This window comes from Emydura macquarii, unplaced genomic scaffold (assembly GCF_026122565.2).
Source record: "Emydura macquarii macquarii isolate MOO-44397 ecotype Brisbane River unplaced genomic scaffold, CSIRO-AGI_Emac_v2 contig_383, whole genome shotgun sequence".
Classification (NCBI taxonomy): Eukaryota; Metazoa; Chordata; order Testudines; family Chelidae; genus Emydura; species Emydura macquarii.
The window spans coordinates 7,378,399-7,397,342 of NW_027130520.1; the positions used below are offsets into that span (position 1 = coordinate 7,378,399).

An 18,944-nucleotide genomic window follows, 5' to 3' on the forward strand; every position below is an offset into this window, starting at 1 on the left:
CTTCCAGTTCCCATTAAAATGCGTCTCTGCCCAGCATTTGCTGAGTTCCAGTCATCGTTTTTCATTGGTTACGCAATCTATCCATTATCTTTTAAGAATTCTTCTATAACATCATAATTCAGATTCATATTTAGACACCTAAATTAGTGGACTGATTTTTCAAAGAGTGCTGGACATCACAGCAGCCTTGCTTGACTTCAGGGAAGCTGCTGAGTGCTCAATATTTTTGAAAATCTGGCTGTTTATTTAGACACCTAAATATAGACTTAAAAGTTTTTGTTTAGGGATTGTATTTGAAACTCTTGGTCTTAGAGCAGTAGGGCATACAACACATCCAGGCCTGGGAAGGTAGTAGGTACTGAACATTTAGAGCCAGGGACAGATAGCTTAGAGGTTAGAATTTCTCTGATTTCCCCTACAAAGAGCTCACAGTCTAGTACAACATGTAGCCGGTCCCTAACACTGTCGTTTATCCTTTGTAAGGGAGACAAGCTGGATGACATGGAAATAGTGACAGTATGATGGACACTTAATCACATCTGATGGGGTAGTTTGAATCACATAAGTGAGAAAATCAATGACAGAATTCCATTCAGGTCACTAAAGCACCATATATTTACAACTTCAGGTTCTGTGTATGCATAGCAGTGATTCAGGTTCCTCATAATCCCTGTAGTGGATCTTTCATTCAACATAATGTTCTTTGACATTCTCAGTACAGCAAAGAGATTTAAATCATGCTCTTTACTACCCTAATTTTAACACTGGATTGAGTGATTTTCCTCCTTTCGGGTGTATGTATTATTAAGTCTGGCAGCAGGCACCTATATTTGAAAAGCTGAAGGTTACATGAGAACTGTTTCGAGCCACAAAAAAGCCGTTCTTGAATAAGCAAACAGGGTTACTACATACCATCAGATAGATTAGGCTTCCAATACTTCACTATTACATGGATTTTTAAGGCACGTACCCATCCCTGGGTGCACTTTATGTGGTTCTATAGAAAGGTCCTTAACATTTCTAAATATGAGGTGCAAAAACATCATGATCCCTTTAAGCCCACAGTTTTAAGGCAGAGAATGGACAGCAATCACCAGTCAAATATGAGCCACCTGAAAACCTGAGCAAAGAAGTTTCAATTCTTTCTAATGTGTCCAGGTTCACAAACGTATTTCCAGTGGGAGTTAATTCCAGTGGCACTGGCTTGCTATGACATATACCCTTCTGCCTCTGTCTTAAAATTAATATAATCTGGTGGAAAATATCCTCAGACTCTTAATGGTTAGATTTTTAAAAATTAGTCTCCCTTTTTTGCATTTCCAATTTGTGGGTACAAATAACGGCAGATGCAGTTTGTCACATAGACCTCTTAATATCTGATAGAATATGTGTATGTGCATGTAATATACATTAATTGACAATGAATTTCCTGGTAGTTTAAAATATACTGTCTCTTTAGAAAAAAATGATAAACTTAATATCTCATACTTCTGTCTAAAAAAAGTTAACCTACTGCAGTTACAAGTAACACCTAAGATTAATATAAGTGAAAAAGATTAGACAATTTTTCTAATTTTCAGTTTGTTTACTTTGTACATTTGTCCTCACTTTGTGTAGAGTATGTTTCACTGTTTCCCCTGAATTCCCAGCCAATCGGTTTCCCCTTTTATCTAAGTGGGTCTTTAGCACAGCAAGCGGGGAGAGAAAAAAACATCTAGAACAGACAAACTATGATTGCAAACCCACAAAAATAGGCAGGGGTCTGAGGAGGAGATGTTCAAAGGCACAAAGGACAGGTGAAAATCAGTGGGAGGTAAGTGCCTAACTACCATTTGTGCCTTTGAATAGTTCCCCTGTGGTGCCTGAAATGACTTTTGACTCATTCTGTTAAATTGACTAGATTTCATATTGAGGGTGCACATTGACCGGTTGCCAAAGTGGTAACATCAAAGAATGTTACTTTTTTTTTAACTTACTTTTTTCTCAGAGTATTGGCTAAAGGCAAATTTAATTTATGAACTAGACTTGTCTTTTCTGAATTCCTTTCCCAGCTCTCTGGCTAAAGGTTAGAGAGGTGCAAATCTTATATACATGTTGCAGAGAGAACTGGTTATAATTTCAGTTGTTTTACCCCGCAGTTCAGTCCAGTGATTGAATATCTACAAAGCAATAGCTCAAATGTTCTTTGACTGGGACTTCCCATATTTCAATAAAGCCATTAAATCAGCTTAAGTTCACAAAAGAATGGATTTCTTTAAAATGTAATGTAATTAGTTTAATATGCCTCCTGCAAGTTTACATCAGTGTTTTCAGGAGATGGTTTTATGTTTTAACAACAACATCTGGCTTTCATCATTTGTGTTGATTTGTCATTGATTCAAGATTAATGTTTGGCTTTCTGTTTAATAAGACATACTTCATCTGTTCAGTTGTCTGTGCCTGCTTCAAATTTGATCCTTGCTCTTTCAGTGCTTCTATATGTGAGGAAAGAGACTGATGAAGTGTTTGATGCTTTGATGCTAAAGTCACCCACAGTAAAGGGGTTAATGGAAGCGGTAAGTATCTAACATCCCTACCTCATTAATCTTTCACTGAAAGAAAATCTTGACATCTGAATGTATTACTTAGCTACAACACATAGTGCACTGACAAAGCCATCCTTATACATATTTAAATGATTCAGAAAGGCTTTCTGGAGCATGTCTCCTTATCTGAAATTCTGACTGTCAGCGGGTCAATGAGATAAGACAGATTCGTACACTATATTTATTGGTCTTGAGTCTTGAGAAACTGAGGTAATTAACAAATGCCAGAAGCAGAAAATAGGGTCAGACTGTGTGTTCCGACATGCCTCCCTATGCAAGAGAGATTCAGAGCTCTTTAAACCTTTGCCTGTAGCACCTGCATGTGTGTCATAGCTAATGCTTTTTAACCTTAGGATATTGACTGAATATCCCTTTTCCTAGGGCTTTTCTGGGATTGCTCTGCTGGGGATGAAAGGATTGTTAATGGTTACTTGGCAAGAGCCTATTCTATCCTATCCTCTCCTTGATATTTCTTTTCCAGCCAAAGTGACCTATCTTCCCTATGTGCCCGCTCTGCTTCTCCTCTGATTTGGCTTTGCTGCTACTTGCAATCCAGTGATCCCTGATCAGCAGTGGACATCTCCAAATTTAATCCTAGTCTGATGACATGGTACCAATCAAACTCATGTTGTGGGGTCTGATGAGGAGTGGGGAAGAACCAACCATGTGTCAGATCATCAGTGTGCTGTGGATGGGGGGTGTGGGTGAGACAGGGAGGTTAGAATGTGGGAGGTTAGAATTTAGTTAAGAAGAGAAACAGGAAGAATATAAGAATGGCCATACTGGGTCAGACCAATGGTCCATCTAGCCAGGGTCTTATCTTCCAACAGTGACCAATGCCAGGTGCTCCAGAAGGAATGAACAGAACAGGTAATCATCAAATGATCCATCCCCGGTCACCCATTCACAGCTTTTGGCAAACAGAGACTAGGGATAAGGAAGCTAGGGATAAGAAAGGGACAGGAGTGCCTGCTGGGAGCTTGTTTCTATGCTGTTATCACTAAAAAAAAAAACCCTCAGCAATGAGCACTAAAAAAAGTACACTTGTACTGTTAGGGTTAATGCTGAGCAAGTTCTTTTCTACAGCACTACAGCAGAGGCCTAGAACAAAATGTGCTGATTTACAGTCACCTGTAGCAGGCGAGCAGTCGGGGAGAACAGACTACGGGCTCATGAAGTAATTTTAAGGGCCCCGAAGAGCTTGCTGTTTAAATAATAATAGCATTATAATAGGATTTGATTTTGTTGTTGTAGCTGGGCTCCAGGTGTGTTATAACCATGTTACTGTCCTTCATTCTGACAGTAACTTTAGACCTATTCATCTCTGTGCCTATTCACTGGGCAATCTGCATTAGAAAAGACAGCAAAACTCATCCAGAGACAGAAAAGCTCCTTGTTTCCTGTCCATTGGCATGGCTGTGGATTCAGAAATATGCTCTTGGCATTGGTGGAATTTAGTCTGGAAGTGAAATGTTCATTTTAGTCATCTTGAACACATTCGGAAAACAGACCTCCTCATTGGTAGGCAGAGTGATACTACGATGGAGAAAACTATACCAAAAGCTGTTTATTTGCATGTACCATGTAGTATCCCCACAGTCTTTCCATCAATTCATTTTATGAGAAGGTAATTTGAATTTTTACACACTCTAAGCTCAATAATAAGGTTTGAAAGAATAAAGCTCAAACTCCTGAATAATGAAGGGCTCCCTGTGTGATCCGAACTCAAACTCTGCTTTTGTGTTTACAAGTTTTATACATTTTTCTTGTTTATCACACTTCCTGGTCTTTGGCATTCTCCAAATTTTCCATGACACTTCTCAGACTTAGCATTTGTTTTATTCTTTTCCTTCCTATCACTTTCCAAAAGAACTGTCAGTTTCCTACTCAGATTACTCTTTTCGGGGGAATATCTAGTGTTCTCAGTTTTCAGAGGTAGGCGGACTCAAAGACATGATACAAATACTTGTCCTTTCTATGCTCGCCTTTTACTTTAGGCAGTCGTTGTCAGCGGAAAGCAGTTACATGTATCAGTACTGTTTAGAAAAAGAGATCAGCTATCACTGTGTTCCTGCTCCTTGCTGACAGTTAGGGGCCTAATTCTGCTTTTGCTTGAGCTGATTTTAAATTGATGTAATTTCATTGATTTCAATCGAGTACTCCAGAATTAGACTATGTAGGACCAAAAGGGACCATTTGCTTTATTCTAACTGCAGAGGGCAAAATCCAGGCATCTCCCAAGCATTGAATATCTCTCCCATGGTTACTAAAAAGTAACAAATGAATCCACTGGAGCCTGTTTAGACAGAAATTGGAATATAATGGGTCAGGTGTACCATCTGAGTGCAACTTGCCTGTGGAATCAGCTGGACTGCAGAGAGAGAGAGCAGTCATTTTAAATCACAGCCAGCGATCCATAGGAATAAGGGCAACTCCCAGCCAGCCTGCCCTCCTGAACTGGCCTGCATGCTTTGTACACTGTGCTGACAATCCCCAAGACCCAGTGGAGCAGGAATTGCAGGTTGCTTGTACCACTGCATCCCTGCTGCCCCCTGCTATAGGCTGGTTTTCCCCCACTGGATACCTGCAGCCCAGGGAGTCAACAAAGCCTAGTTGGTTTAATGAAATTCACTCTTCCTTGTGAACTCCAGATCAGATAGGTGTTTTGCAGGAAACCAAACACAGATTGGTGGAGTGAGGAGATATAATCCACCCCACAGGCAATGGGCAGGCTGCAGGGCTACAGGAGCAGAAAGATGAAATAAAAACAACCAAAATCTATAAACTAACATCATCCTTAGGGCTTCTCCCTTTGTCTCATGTTATATGTCAATTTACATTTAGACAGCAAACTTCTCAGCTCAGGGGCCCCATCTTACTTTATACAAAACACAGAGGGAGCTATTTGGGCTTAACAAATTAGTAATAGAAATAAAAAGATGTTTAAAGATAGTGTTTTAGGCCAATATTGGCCTGTGACATCAGCAGATTGACTTATTTGGAAGACCATAAAGTGCCAGTGCCATCAAAGTACCACATCCAAAGTGGCACATTCCATTGCTGCCTCTGAACTAGCCAGCCATGGCACTTACAGTACCTCTCAAAATAAGATAGAGTCAGATCTTCAGGTCCGGCCAACTTCCACTTTGGATCCCCCCACTATATCCATTGATCCTCTCCAAAGATGTCTTAAAGCCAGTGCAGTGAATCATGGGAATCCCATGGCTGTGGTGCATCAGGAGACAGGTAGTCTGTCCAGGGAGCCCAGGGTGTAGAAGAGAATGAGGGCATGAGACAGCCAAACTACAGCTCCCATGAGGCACTGTGGCTAAGGAAGACATGGTTTAATGTCAACAAGAGTCAAAACAAACCATTTTCATTTGGTTCATTTAGATTAAAAATCTCAAAACAAAAATGTTTCAACATTACCAAAAGGAAAGTTTCAATTTTCAGTGAAAATCTTTTGGCTGAATGTTTTCCATTTTCAGCCAAAAACTGGAAACGTTTTGTTTTTCAGGTGTTTGGGTTTTTTTTGACAGTTGAAATTTTCCATGGAAAGAATATCCTTTTTGCAAAAAATGTTGCTTAGTTGAAAATCTAATTTTCTATGAAAAAACAGTTTTGACTGAAAATATTTGACTGGCCCATCTGACATGCTTCAGCCATGTTCCCTTCCCCGCCAGATACATCATCCGGCCTCCAAAATGACCTCTAAAATGGGGTGGGACAGGAGTGGGTCACATATAGCCAGGAATGACACAAAGGGCTGGAACAGTTAGTCGAGGATCTGGTCTTTAGTTTCTTTTTCTTTTATAGATATTTTTTCTGTGTTCATCTCAACATAAGACTATCCCTATTGGTCATGTGACAGGGATATTTTTTAGCTATTTAGAAATCTATAGTAAAGAAAGGATAGAATTCGCTAGTAAGGATGGTTCAAAAGTTAACATTTGCTGTTAAATTTTTATGGGACCTGCAAATACTGAAGTGACTTCACGTAGGGCTTGTGAACATGGTGTGTTAGTCCACACTAGAGGGGGGGTAACTTCTAGTGCGCACGTGGACCCCACTGGTGCGCATGAAAAGTTCCCAAGTGCACGTTAACGTAGTCCCGTTTCAAACAGTATGACATTAACGAGCACTAAGGAACTTTTAATGTGCGCCAGCAGAGTCGACATGGGCGAGTTAGAGCGCAACATGCTAGTGCGCATTAGAATTTATACACTTCTAGTGTGGTGTAAGGCTTTGGCTGCACCAGCACCTTTGTTGGTCAGGAATGTTAAAAAAAAGCCAACCCCAGACCACCATCAATTTTACTGCTGGAAGCACCAGTGTGGACAGCGCTATGTCGGTGGGAGCTGCTCTCCCGCCGACATAGCTACCACCGCTCATGGGGGGGTGCTTTAATTATGCCGACTGTAGAGTAGCTACATGGGAGACCTTACAGTGGCACAGATGGAGTGGCACCAGCTGTAAGGTCTCTAGTGTAGACATACACCATGTAGACAATCCCTTACTTATCTAAGGGAATTGGCCAATATTTTAAGGGTGACCACTCGAACTAGGAGCAATGAGATGGAATTGAGGAAGGGAATATGAAGGCTGAATGTTAGGAGCATGTTCCTCACAGAGATGTCTATGCTACTGTATTATAGTCTCCCTGGGGAAAGGGTAGAAGCCCTGTTATTTGGATTATTTATAATGAGACTGGTGATAGCGCCAGAGAACATTTTGTATACTATCCTGCTTTGGAAAGATCCTTCTTCCAACAATCCTGCTTTGGAAGAGGGCATTAAATGAGATGCCCTGACAGTACATCTCTAAATTCTCTGATTCTTTAATAGGACTTTGTGATTCTAGCACGTTTGCTGTGGCTGCTCATTTTCAGAGCTTTCTGAATCAGAGGCATTCCCATAACCCCATTTTGAGTCCCTCTCCATAGTTTACTATTCTAAGTAGTTGGCTGAATCCTTAGTGGTTCCTGAGAAATGTGCTTAATTTGATCAACTTCAAATATTTCCCAACGCCCAGTAATCCTGACATGTTATATAAATCCTGCACCTGCTATAGACGGTTTGACAGACAATACATTCCCCGAAATATCTCCTAATAATATACTTAGAGACATCCCAAACCACTTCCAACAACATATAGTGTATGTGTCTTAGGTCCACTCAGGCATCTCAGGAAAGCTTTACCTTGGTATGTGCAATATGCTATGCATTAGCTGCCATCAAATGGCCTTGGCACAGGGAGATTTTCTTTTTCATGTTTACTTGATGTTTTCTGTAAGCATTGCCATGTGAAAGACACAAATTCAGCAACTGTTTCATGTAGCTGTGTTAATAGCCTGTTAAAATATTGACATTTAAGTCATCATTAGGCTTCAGAGTAATCACCCCAGTGAGATAAAAGGGGCAGTTCATACCTCTCACAAAGCTATTGTTTGAGACTGTCAGCAAATTCAGGCAGACGTTGCTGCACCAGTTTACATCTGAGTCACAGTTTTTCAAGGGTTTCTTCACAACCAACAGGGATAAGAGCCTTAATTCTTTTTTTCAAATGAAAGTGTAGACTTGGGAACACACGAGAGCAGCAGCCACCAGGGGAAGGTACCAGCTCACTTACCTGATATTATCTGACTCCTGGTTACTACTTAACAAGGATTGTGGGATTCTGTGTTTGCACAGTGCCTAGCAAAATGGGTCCATGACTATGGCTCCTAGGCACAACGGGAATACAAAAAATCAATAATAAGGGGGCATTAAAGGAGGAAATAGAAGTATCTCTGAGAATGTAATGCCTGAAAATGGCAGCGACTCTTATGGATTTTCTTGTTGCATTACAGTGATAGGGAAATTTGCCTTCCTCCCTTTTAGCAATGAGACTTGGACGCTTTTTCTATCACTTCTGTTTTTCATTTCAGCTAAATTACTTTTAGTGCTTCACCTTTTTAGCCTTAATTTGCTGTATCTCTTTCTTCCCCCCTGTTCAGACAATGTGCACAAATATGGGTATGTTCACCTTTTGATGCATGTAACCCCCTGCCTTTTTGGATGAGAATCAAAAGCAGTTAAAGAGCCTTCCCAAATAGCAATTCTGACTGTGATTAGTTTGATAAGAATACTGTCTAAGATTCCAGTGCTGCAATGTGAGCTACGTGCCTGCAGCAGCTTACCTGCTTAGATCACAATGCAGGATTGGAATCTAACTTTGCAAGCAGTTACATGCTGTTAACTACAGGTTCTGTGTCATGACAAAAAACCTCATCTCTCACGCCTTCTTGACATTAGCAGAGCGTTAACTGGTTTTTAAAGCAAACCAGTTTAGTGCATCTTTACCATCCTGCTATGAACAATGGGCCTGACCCTGCAAGATGTAGCGTGGCCCTGGGAGATGGGGAGAACTCCCACGGAAACCAAGGAGAAATGAGAGTGCTTGGAATCTTGCATGATCTTATCAGCATTACCTTTGTCCTTTCTCTCTCCCATCCTTCCTTGTGTTTGATAAACTCACCTGTTACATTTTGTGTAAATTAGATTGGTGAGCTCTTTGGGACAGGGACTGTGTTTTACCACATGGCTGTAAAGTGCCTAACGCAATGGGCCTTGATCCTGATGGAGGCCTCTTGACATTACTGTAAGACAAATGATAGCATGGGACCAGGCCTAGCATTAGCAGATCCACCACCGTTTCCAGAGGCAATGAACTATGTCAGAGCCATGTCTGAGAGCATCATCCTGACGAAGCACAAACCTGATAAAATTGCGAATTTGCAAATTTCACAGCCTAGATGGAAACCACACTGCCAAAATTTAAACTCATCACATTCCTCACAAGGTGTAAAACCAATAGTGTGGATGGCACCTAAAGCTCTTATCAAATCTCCCTGATTTACTCTTGCTGTTCCTACCATGGCCATTCTTAGGAACTGATGTAAAGAGATACCAGACAAAGCCATTTGCAATGCCCAACACGTTTTATTGGTCCAGCAAAATCCAGGAATTATACTATATATTCTTGAGCGCCATCTGTTGGTGCCTTATCTATTAACTATTTACATAGAGTTTTCTTGTAACATCCGTCACCCATCATGTCCAAGCACTTCTCAGATAATTAGATCAGTCTTGTAATCTCCCTAATGACTTCCTAGGCGGGTTATGACCACTTCTTCATGTTAGGAAGCCATGTTTTGATTTCTGTAGTAGCATTTTCGTTTCCCTTTGAGACTGCCTTTGGTGCTATAGTACTGTACATTCATTGCTCTTCATTCTCCATTTTCCAGCAATTATTTTCATTTACCTTTCAAAAGTCATGCTGAACACACACACAGACCTAGGGCTTTCTAATGGCTGATGTCTGACAGTCTTTTCTCAAAATTAATTTTTAATTGTGCATTTCACTTCTCTAATACAGCAGACAATGAGCCATTTAGTTGTTCATTTCACCTGGGAGAGGGCAGAGAGTTTGCTGGGATGCTTGAGGTGTCCTATTGCCTGGAACAGTCTGTGACCGAGAAACTCCCTTTGACATAATTATTTTCCTTTTTGGAACTGTCTGATATTGACCCTCTTTTAAAGGAAAAAAGACACAGAGCTCCTCCCCAAAGAACAAAGTAATAATTCTGAAATGAAATTGGTATGAGATTGATGGATACTGAAGGACACTAGAATTACTATCTCCGTAAACATCAAAGGCATTTATCATACCATGGTTTATGCTGCTATAATGAGCATCAAAGTAATTACCAGTGAGCTGCTACATACTGCAAAGGGCTGCCTGAAACATTACAATGGAATGGATTTGTCTTTAGTAATTTCAGTTAGCTAAGATGTCACCCTTCAAAAGTTCTCTTGTATGTTCTGGTTCACCCATGGACACGTCTCAAGAGATGTTTTGAAAGCCCTGTAGTTTAATGAACTTTTCTGATGTGCCTTAGGGAATCAGAATACAGCTGGTTGGAAACTTTCAACCAAAAAATGAAATTCTGATTAAAAATGAAAATGCACACACATTTTTTCATTGGTCAACCAGTTCTAATCTATGTTGTGGGTGATCCAGTCCCAGCCCAGCTTCCATTCTGGGATTAGGGTGTTGCTGCAGACCTGTGCTCCAGGAATGCCAGGAGCATGAACCCCTGCATAGAAAACTACCACCTTTAGCAGAATGAGAAACTGCATTTAATTATATGGAAAGCATATCAATGGCCTTGCTAGATGTACATACGTGGGCAGTGACAGGAAATGTTAACTGCTGGAGCAGAGCACTAGGAGGAACTCTCAAACTGCTTTGGTGGGTCGCACTCAAAGGTGATTATGTTTACTGTATTTCTTGGTGCTGAACTGCTATTTTTATAAAAAATGTAGTTGTTTAGAATTATCCTTCTCTAGATCACAACACTCTTAAATTAAGCCACATTGTCCATGAAAGTAGGTTAGTGGTGACCCTTTTAGCATAGGAAAAATATGTGTGTTTGCTAAAACAGTCTGCATGAGTTGGGGCTTCAGCATCTTAGCCTAAAGGTACAGAATGTTTTTCCTATTCCTCAATTGTCTTTAATTCTTTGTTATTGCCTTTGTTTAATGATTTCAGATATCTGAGAAATACGGGCTTCCAGTAGAAAAGATTGCAAAACTTTACAAGAAAAGCAAAAAGGGGTAAGAGAAAGTAAAACATTAATTAATTATTATGATTTTATGTTGCAGTAGTGCTTAGAGACTACAGATAAGATCATGGCCCCATTGTGCTATGCAAACACCTAGTAAGAGACAAATCCCTAACCAAATAGATGTGACAAAGGGTGGAGGATATGGAAAAGTTGAAAAGTTGATCTCTAATCTGTGGCTGGAGCACATTATTTCAGTATTTGTAGCCTGAATGGGGTATAGCTGGGTATCAAGTCCATTGTGGGCCAAGAGCATAGTCCTGTGTGTACTATATATGTAATATTTATGATATATTGGCCTATGTGGTTTTCCAGCCTTTAACTAGTGGGTGCATTCAGAACGGACTTGGCAGGATATAGAGTTTTCCTGGAATAGTCTATGGCCCCATAGCTGAAAGTGAGGGCATATCTACACTGCCGCAGAGGCAGACATTGATGCAGTGGCATCAATTGAGCGGGTCTGTGTAGACCCGCTCAGTCGATGGGAGAGCACTGTCCCCGTCGACTGAATTAGTCCACCTCCCCAAAAGGCGGAAGGCAGCGTTGTGAAGATGCCGCGTTTCGTCGACGTAAATATGTTGACGTGAGATACGCTAATTATGTTATGTAACTAGTGTATCTTGCATGGACCCAGCAGGGCAGCGTTGACCAGGCCTTAGACAGGGAGGTGGTAGCTAAGGGAAGGGACAGAGCTACATTCACTGTTAGAACGCTAACTGAGTACATTTAGACATTTTATAATGATTCTAATGTTGTACCAATAGTTTAAAAACAACCAGCCTCCCATTGCCTTGCCCTCAAAACTTAATGTCCTGACTTAACTACAGCATTCCAGTAATGTCATTTTAAATTAATTGGTATCTATTTACAGCCTTAATTCTAGCCGAGCAAAGTGTTTGGTCTGGGAATTTCTGGGGCTTTTAAAAAGCCAACTGACATTTCTTTATTTCAGCTTCTTTTAACCCCATTTTCAGATGTTATATTTCTTAGAAGAAGCTATTTTTGTAGAAAAGAATGAGGAAAATGTGTGATATTCTCACATACAAGCTGGCCTTTATGCCAGCCCACCACATGTGGTGTAGCTCAGGCTTTACACCCAGCTACAAATCATTTCCAAAATATCATTGACTCACGTATAAGTGTGTAATACAGCAGTAGTAAACCAGGCTGGGAGGAGCAAGATGCATCTGGGCAGCCCAATACCTGTGCAGGCAAATATGAGCTACTGGGCTCAGGGAAAGTCTGGAAGTCTCATTAGAGCTACGTGACACAGAAGTTTTGGCTGTGCCTCCACTTCTAGGCAGTTTATAAACTCCACAGATGTCCTGCCCTGGCAGTTCCCTTTTGTCTTGCAGGGCTGATAAACACTACAGGAGTTCCCAGCTCTGGCAGCATCCGCTGGCCCAGAGGCTATAAGTAAAGAAAATAAAGCAAATGAACTAAATCCATTCTCCCTCCCCCATTGAGATTTCACAGTGCATGGACAGGGGGTGGGGGGAGAAGGGCAACATTCTGTTCTCTTCAGGAAGTGGAAGAAATTTCTCCTGGGGGTCTCAGAGATCTCTGTATGTCCTTTACAGCCTCCAGCCCACATCAGTTTGGGGTAAATCAGAATTAGGAAGTGAGTACACTTAGCCAGGCAGCATTGCTGTGGGCAAGTGTGCAGAATCTTCCCTTTTATTGGCCATGTATGTAAGAATACCGATGTCTTCATTTGTCACCAGTATCTTGGTAAACATGGATGATAACATCATTGAGCACTACTCCAATGAGGACACTTTCATCCTGAACATGGAGAGCACAGTGGAAGGCTTCAAGATCACGCTGACTGAGATCTAACCCAGCTCAGGGCCCTTTCCTGAGGAGCCACAGCATTTCATCCTTGTCGCAAAGAAGATAATTCCCCAGGAACCTTGCAGACTTGTCACTGCTGATCAGAGAAACTGTTACAAAAATGCATTGAAAATATTGTCCACTCTGTTATTCAACACTAAAAACAAACCCAAGAAACAGTGATTTGAGTTTGTCGAGCATGAGGCCACACATGTTAACTTGGTCCCTTATTTATTGTTACCCCCTCTTCAATGTACGAGTTGTTACCAGACCAGTCACCCACTGCTAATGTGAAATAGCAACTTTTTAACCCAGAGGTTAAAATAGCACAAGTGCCTCATCAATTAGGGAAAGGAATTGTATTGGTCCAACTTGGGCAATCTGGTTGAAACTGCTTTAACAATAACTCCCTCCACAATCAATTGCCAGAAAATCTGATGCTACTGATTTGTGCAGTGCTAAAGATGGGGAAAGTGGCCAACTGAATTCACCTGCTCAAAATGATGCTTATTGCTTTGTAGTGCATAGTCTTGCCAAATACCTCTGGTAGTTCTCCGCATGTAGCAATGAGGACGTGTAAGTAAGGCATTCAGCTATATTGTAATTTGTAAGTAAACTAGAAAAAATACCATTTTAACCTTGTACATAATGTTTATAATATGCAATAATATATTTTAACCTACCATACATGGGCATGTTTACTGCCACTATGGTTTTTGTGTTTGGATTAGGAGTGAACCGACTCTCTGTTCTCCTCAAGCCTTAGATTTCTGCAAGCTGCTGAGGGGTCAGACTGTGCTGGGAAGCTGATATTCATAGCTGATTCATGGATTTGGTCCGGTATTTATATGGGAATATTTACACGTATTGCACCAAATTCCTTCCATGACTTCAAAGGGCTAAGTTTGGGGATGAATTTGGTCTATGGCCTCTAATGGTTGAATGCACTGCAATTGTTTGATGGTTCTATTGGTGTCTCTCTATTTTTTCTCCAAAATCCTTTCCTTTCTGTCTCAATACTCTTCCATTTCAGTCATGTTATTGCGACAGCCACCTACAGAAATGTTGCCCAAGTTAATGGGCCTAATTATCTATAGCTTTGCACCTCGTATTGTCATTTACATCTGTGTAAAGGGGAGTGTAAAATGCTGCCATTCTGATTTGGTGGTATTTTTTTTACACTCGCTTTGTACAGATGTAAGCGCCCGACCCTGCAGACACTTGCACACATGGTTAACTTTATGATTGTGTCCCACTGAAATCAGTACTTCACAGTAACAGTTCATCATGTGCATAAGCATTTGCAGGATTGGAACTCAGGCAAGGTTCAGGGGAGAATCAGACCCAATGTATCCAGAATCTGCTTTTTGCTGAATTTCTGTCTGCACAGTACATCTTCTATTTTTTCTCTTTCCCCTTCCCATCTGTAGCTTTCTCCCCATTAAATTATGCTGAATTATGTGTCATGGTCTTTTCATACTATACACAGTCCTGCCTAATTACTTTTCTCACCCACCTGTGACTATGTATCAGAGTGGACACTGAGGGAATGGGAATCTTGTGATATTTGAATTTGGCTTTTGTTTGGAGCAAGGATCTACCCTGACTTGGGCCAGATCTTTGTTTCCATGACTCTTCACAAAAAGAAGTGAATTCTGGCAGGTTGGATTCAGGCCTGGGTAAGACGCAGTTTGCTTTTGTATTTTTCTTTTTTAAATGGAAGAAGTAAGCGGTGTTGTTTGGAATTCCAAGGCATCTCAGCAGGGTCTTTCAATCAGTCACAAGGGCCCAGTAGGATTACTCATGTGGTTAAAAGTAAGCCTGTGGGTAAATGTAAACAAGCATATGAGCCCTTTGATATCATTTGAGCTCTTTTATCTATTTTAAACATCTGTGGCTTTTGATACTGGACTGTTTAGCAAGGCACATCATTGGCAGATGTAGATGGGGAATCTGGATTCACCATACAGTTTTCATAAAGAAAGAAAGCCCAGCAAAATTTTCACCTGCAGCAGCATGAAGTTTAGGGGCCTCCAGTGGATGGCATCACAAGCACCTCAAGTCTCATAAAGAATACAGCTCACTGCTCTGCTTTAGGCTTTAGGAATAGCATCAGCTCTGGAAGGAGAAACTCCCCTGTCGAGTCTAAATGTCCATTACACATTGGTTTAAAGGCTTCAACTGGCCCTGAAAAATACAATGCATTTATTTACATTCATACTGTTAAAACATGTATGTCACTTATACTTCATCAAATAGTATGATGAACAATGTATCTTACATTTAAATGAGAATGAGATTTGGCCATGGTACAATAGAGGACAAACATGCCTGTGTTATCTTGCTGATCTTTTTGTTTGTTTGCTTTTTTTGGCACTTTGTAATTACTTGTTTAAAAGAAAAAAAAATCTCTTCCTGCAAGAGAGAAGTCCTGAATGTGAACTAGTGCAGTCCGAAAGGCAACTTGCTCATGGAGATCTTTACACTAAGGGCATCTTAGTGTTTACAGCTGTTACATTAATGTCTAAAGACGCTGACCCACAAAAGAACAAAGCTATAATGCAACAAGTAGTAATTCCTGACCTGTCATTGGTTCATTCCATAAATTTGTTTGTATATCCGTCCATTGAATGCCAAAATATGCCATTAAAGTCTGATGCTGCTCCAACATATTTCAGCTGCTTATAGTCCAAAGAAAATGCATAGAATCATAACAAAGGTACATTTTTGTTGGTGGATAGTGGGGAAAGGACAGCTCCCACCCCCAGCAAGGTTAGCAATAACTACAGTTTGGTGGTTTTTGGAGAATTTTTGCCACTCAAGGTCAAACACTAAGAAAAAAATTGACTTTTCTTCCTTGTGTATGTATCTCCTGCTATCACTTCTCTTGCACAGTATGTTGATCAATGACCTACAGACAATATTTTTTTCAGGCACCTTTCCTGTTTATTTTCCTCTATTTAAATATATGAATTGTCTAAAAGTTGCAGAATGAGTCAAATTGATGGATTCAGTTCTATCAGTAACAAAGCTGCAGAACTGTTCTGAATGCACCATGTAGTGTGATGTGGAACTGAAAAAGAATACTCTTGCTGAGACTTTTAAAGTGTAAAGTATATAAAATGTTTATTCCCTACCCCACTTCCTTTACATTGTGATAAGATACAAACAAGTGTGTTTGTGCCAAATTTTGTGACAGTCTTTGGCAAGCAAGGAAGCTTCTGTATAAACAGTGTGTGTTTATATTAAGGTAATAGCGCATGTAACTTAATAGTGTTGTAAATGGGAGAGGGGACTGATAAACTATAAATACAGGTATTTTATTTTTTTGTACATTTTTCAGAAGGAAAAAATAAATATTCATATGTAAGAGAGCCTAGTGTCCAATAGGTTCATTGGTGTATAGTGCATTATGAGGTACTGGTTTTCCATTTCTTGGTACTATCTTTAAGAAACTTTCTAAAAAAGTAAAAGGAGTAATTATTACGAAGGAAACGTGAGGGGATGGTGAAAATACAAATTACTCAAGCGCTGGATTCACTACTCATGTATTTATAAGTAGGGCCTGGAAGTCACAATAGCTGCCATAATTCATGGGAAGTGAAGCACAGTATTACACTGTTGTAATGGTTGATTGCTACTCAGAGACTCCCATGAGTTACACATGGTTCATAAAATAAAGGCAACAAATGTGAGATAATTGAGGGGGAGGCCTCAGTATGGGGCATGCCCCAAGCTCTATAGCAAATGGGTGTCAGACACACATTTTCACAGCTAATTATCATCCACCACAAAACGTGTGTGCTGGATCTGCTAAGCAGGAGACTTCAACTCCCGTTTACCATCTTCCCCTTACACCTCTCCTTCCTCCTGGCCAGGTAGGAGCTAGGACTCAGATTGGGCAAACTTAGAAGCCAGGAGCTGCAGAGACATGAGATGCTGAGAGGAGCCCCCAGGAACTGTAGGCAGAGCTGGGGGTGGGGAGGAAACACGGTGGGCTTGCCTGATGGTACAGATAGATGCAGGTCTGTGTGGGCTTGAAGTTGGAGCAGCAGGGCAGGGCATCAATACAGCAGGGCCCCAGTGAGAGAGATCAAGTCTGATCTGGAGCCCTGCAAACTACAAAGAGTGGCCTGGAGCAGGCACTAGGCTTGACGAACCCTGACTCCCAGTTGACTTGCCCCGGGGACCTTAAACATTTACTGCTATTGCTTGCATGAACTGTGACTTGTTAAGGCTCTGTACCTGGGGCTCTGCAACATCTCCCGCCAGCCCTAGTTAAAATAACTTTTCCCTTAGCCATACAACTGAGTGGGACCCACCAGGGCTAGCACCTATACGGCCAACTGCTGACGCACTACTGTACTTGCTTCTGCTTTGCGGTACACTGATACGTTACTAGCACCGTTGGGGTTGGTGTAGGCCAGCACTGAGCCACTATAATAACTACACTTGGCAAAAGTCCCTCTTCCAAAGTGTGCAGTTTTTAAACTGCTTTTCTGCCCCCCTTGCTTAGCCAGGGTTTTCAGTCACGGCCCCAAAAATCCACAGCAGGGATGTTTTCACATAGGCCTTGTAACTGAGCAGATCCATCTGCTGAATGGGGAGGAAGAAAGGGCTAGTGCTTAGGGCACTAAACAAGAAACCTCAGTCATTGCCTTGGTCTGCCATGGCCTCCCTGATCTTGGGCAAGATCACCAAGAGATCACCAAGGGACTTGGGCAGGCATTACACTAACTTTAAGGCACCTAGAAAATCACTGGCATTCACAAATCCTGACTTTGGTACCAAGACGCCATCTAAAATGCAGGCGGAGCCATTGGGGGGGGAGGGGGAAGGGGTGGTGCGGAGGCTGAAGAATGGGCTTTGCGATAGCCAGCACACTGAGTGGGGGAGCAACCTAAATTAGTCAATGGGAGATGCCAAGGACATGAGTGTGTCCTAAGCCCAGCATCTGCCTCAGAGAATTAGGCACCTAAGTCTGGGCTGCAAGAAGGTGCCTCACTCTGCCAGTGCGGCTCAACCATGAACCTCGTCCTGGAGGCGGGCTCGTGAGGAGGTGGAGGCGGCCCAGCCTCATAACTTTCAACCCAGGGGTTAGGTACGCACTTGGGCTGTAGGAGATCACCTCATGCCAGTCTGCTGCTACCTGACAAGACGGGCTCTGAACAGGAGAAGGTGGAGGAGGGCACCTGCCTCTGAGGAGACCACGCTAACTACTACCCTAGTCTGACATGGGGCTCCCGCAAGCCGCCTGTTGACGCTATTCCAGTTTGGATAATTGATTGACGCATCACTGGGCCAGCCAGTGAGTGAGAATGACCCCCAACTTTTTTTGGGCGGTGGAAAGGCACTTATCTAGCAAGTGGCAGACCTCCCCAAGCCAGTTCCCCTGCGTCAATGATAGTTTAATTAATTAGTCACAAGCAATAGGGGCAAAAGGAAAGATTGTGGGTGCCCCACATCAAATTATCCCATAGCTAAGTGACCTCTCACCTGCTAGAGCCCTGCTTAAAGCCTGTCTCTTCATTAGGCAGCGGGTTGTCCAGCCCAACTGAGTACTCCAATCCCCTGGGCTAAAGGTTATACGGGCGCGCTCCTTGGGCTGTTCTGTGTGGCATTAGGCTGGGGGGGGGGGCATGAACTTCTTTTTGGGAACCCCCCCTTTGAAAACATTTCAGGCTGTGCAGACACCCTCCCAAATGACGATGCCCTCCCCTCCCCAAATGCCATGCCACCCTTAGTTCTGGACGGCTGCTGGGGACAGCGCTGCCTTCGGCACACCTGGCCAGCAGCCGCTGCTCGCCAGCCACCCTGTGCTGTCAGCCATGCATGGGGCTGACAGCTGCAGCCATGGTGTG

The 18,944-nt window shown here is 41.9% G+C and overlaps 1 protein-coding gene across 2 annotated transcripts in view; it reads left to right on the forward strand.

Annotated features, from left to right (window-relative positions):
* GRHL2 (grainyhead like transcription factor 2) overlaps window positions 1-16,450 on the forward strand; it is a 100,406-nt gene extending 83,956 nt beyond the window's left edge. For both annotated transcript variants that reach the window (XM_067537328.1, XM_067537329.1), the window contains exons 14-16: window positions 2,470-2,555; window positions 11,178-11,242; window positions 12,975-16,450. In XM_067537328.1, coding sequence (XP_067393429.1) covers window positions 2,470-2,555; window positions 11,178-11,242; window positions 12,975-13,089 — 266 coding nt within the window. In that variant the 3' untranslated portion in view covers window positions 13,090-16,450. The remainder of the gene's footprint in view (window positions 1-2,469; window positions 2,556-11,177; window positions 11,243-12,974) is intronic.
* Window positions 16,451-18,944: the final 2,494 nt, after the last annotated feature.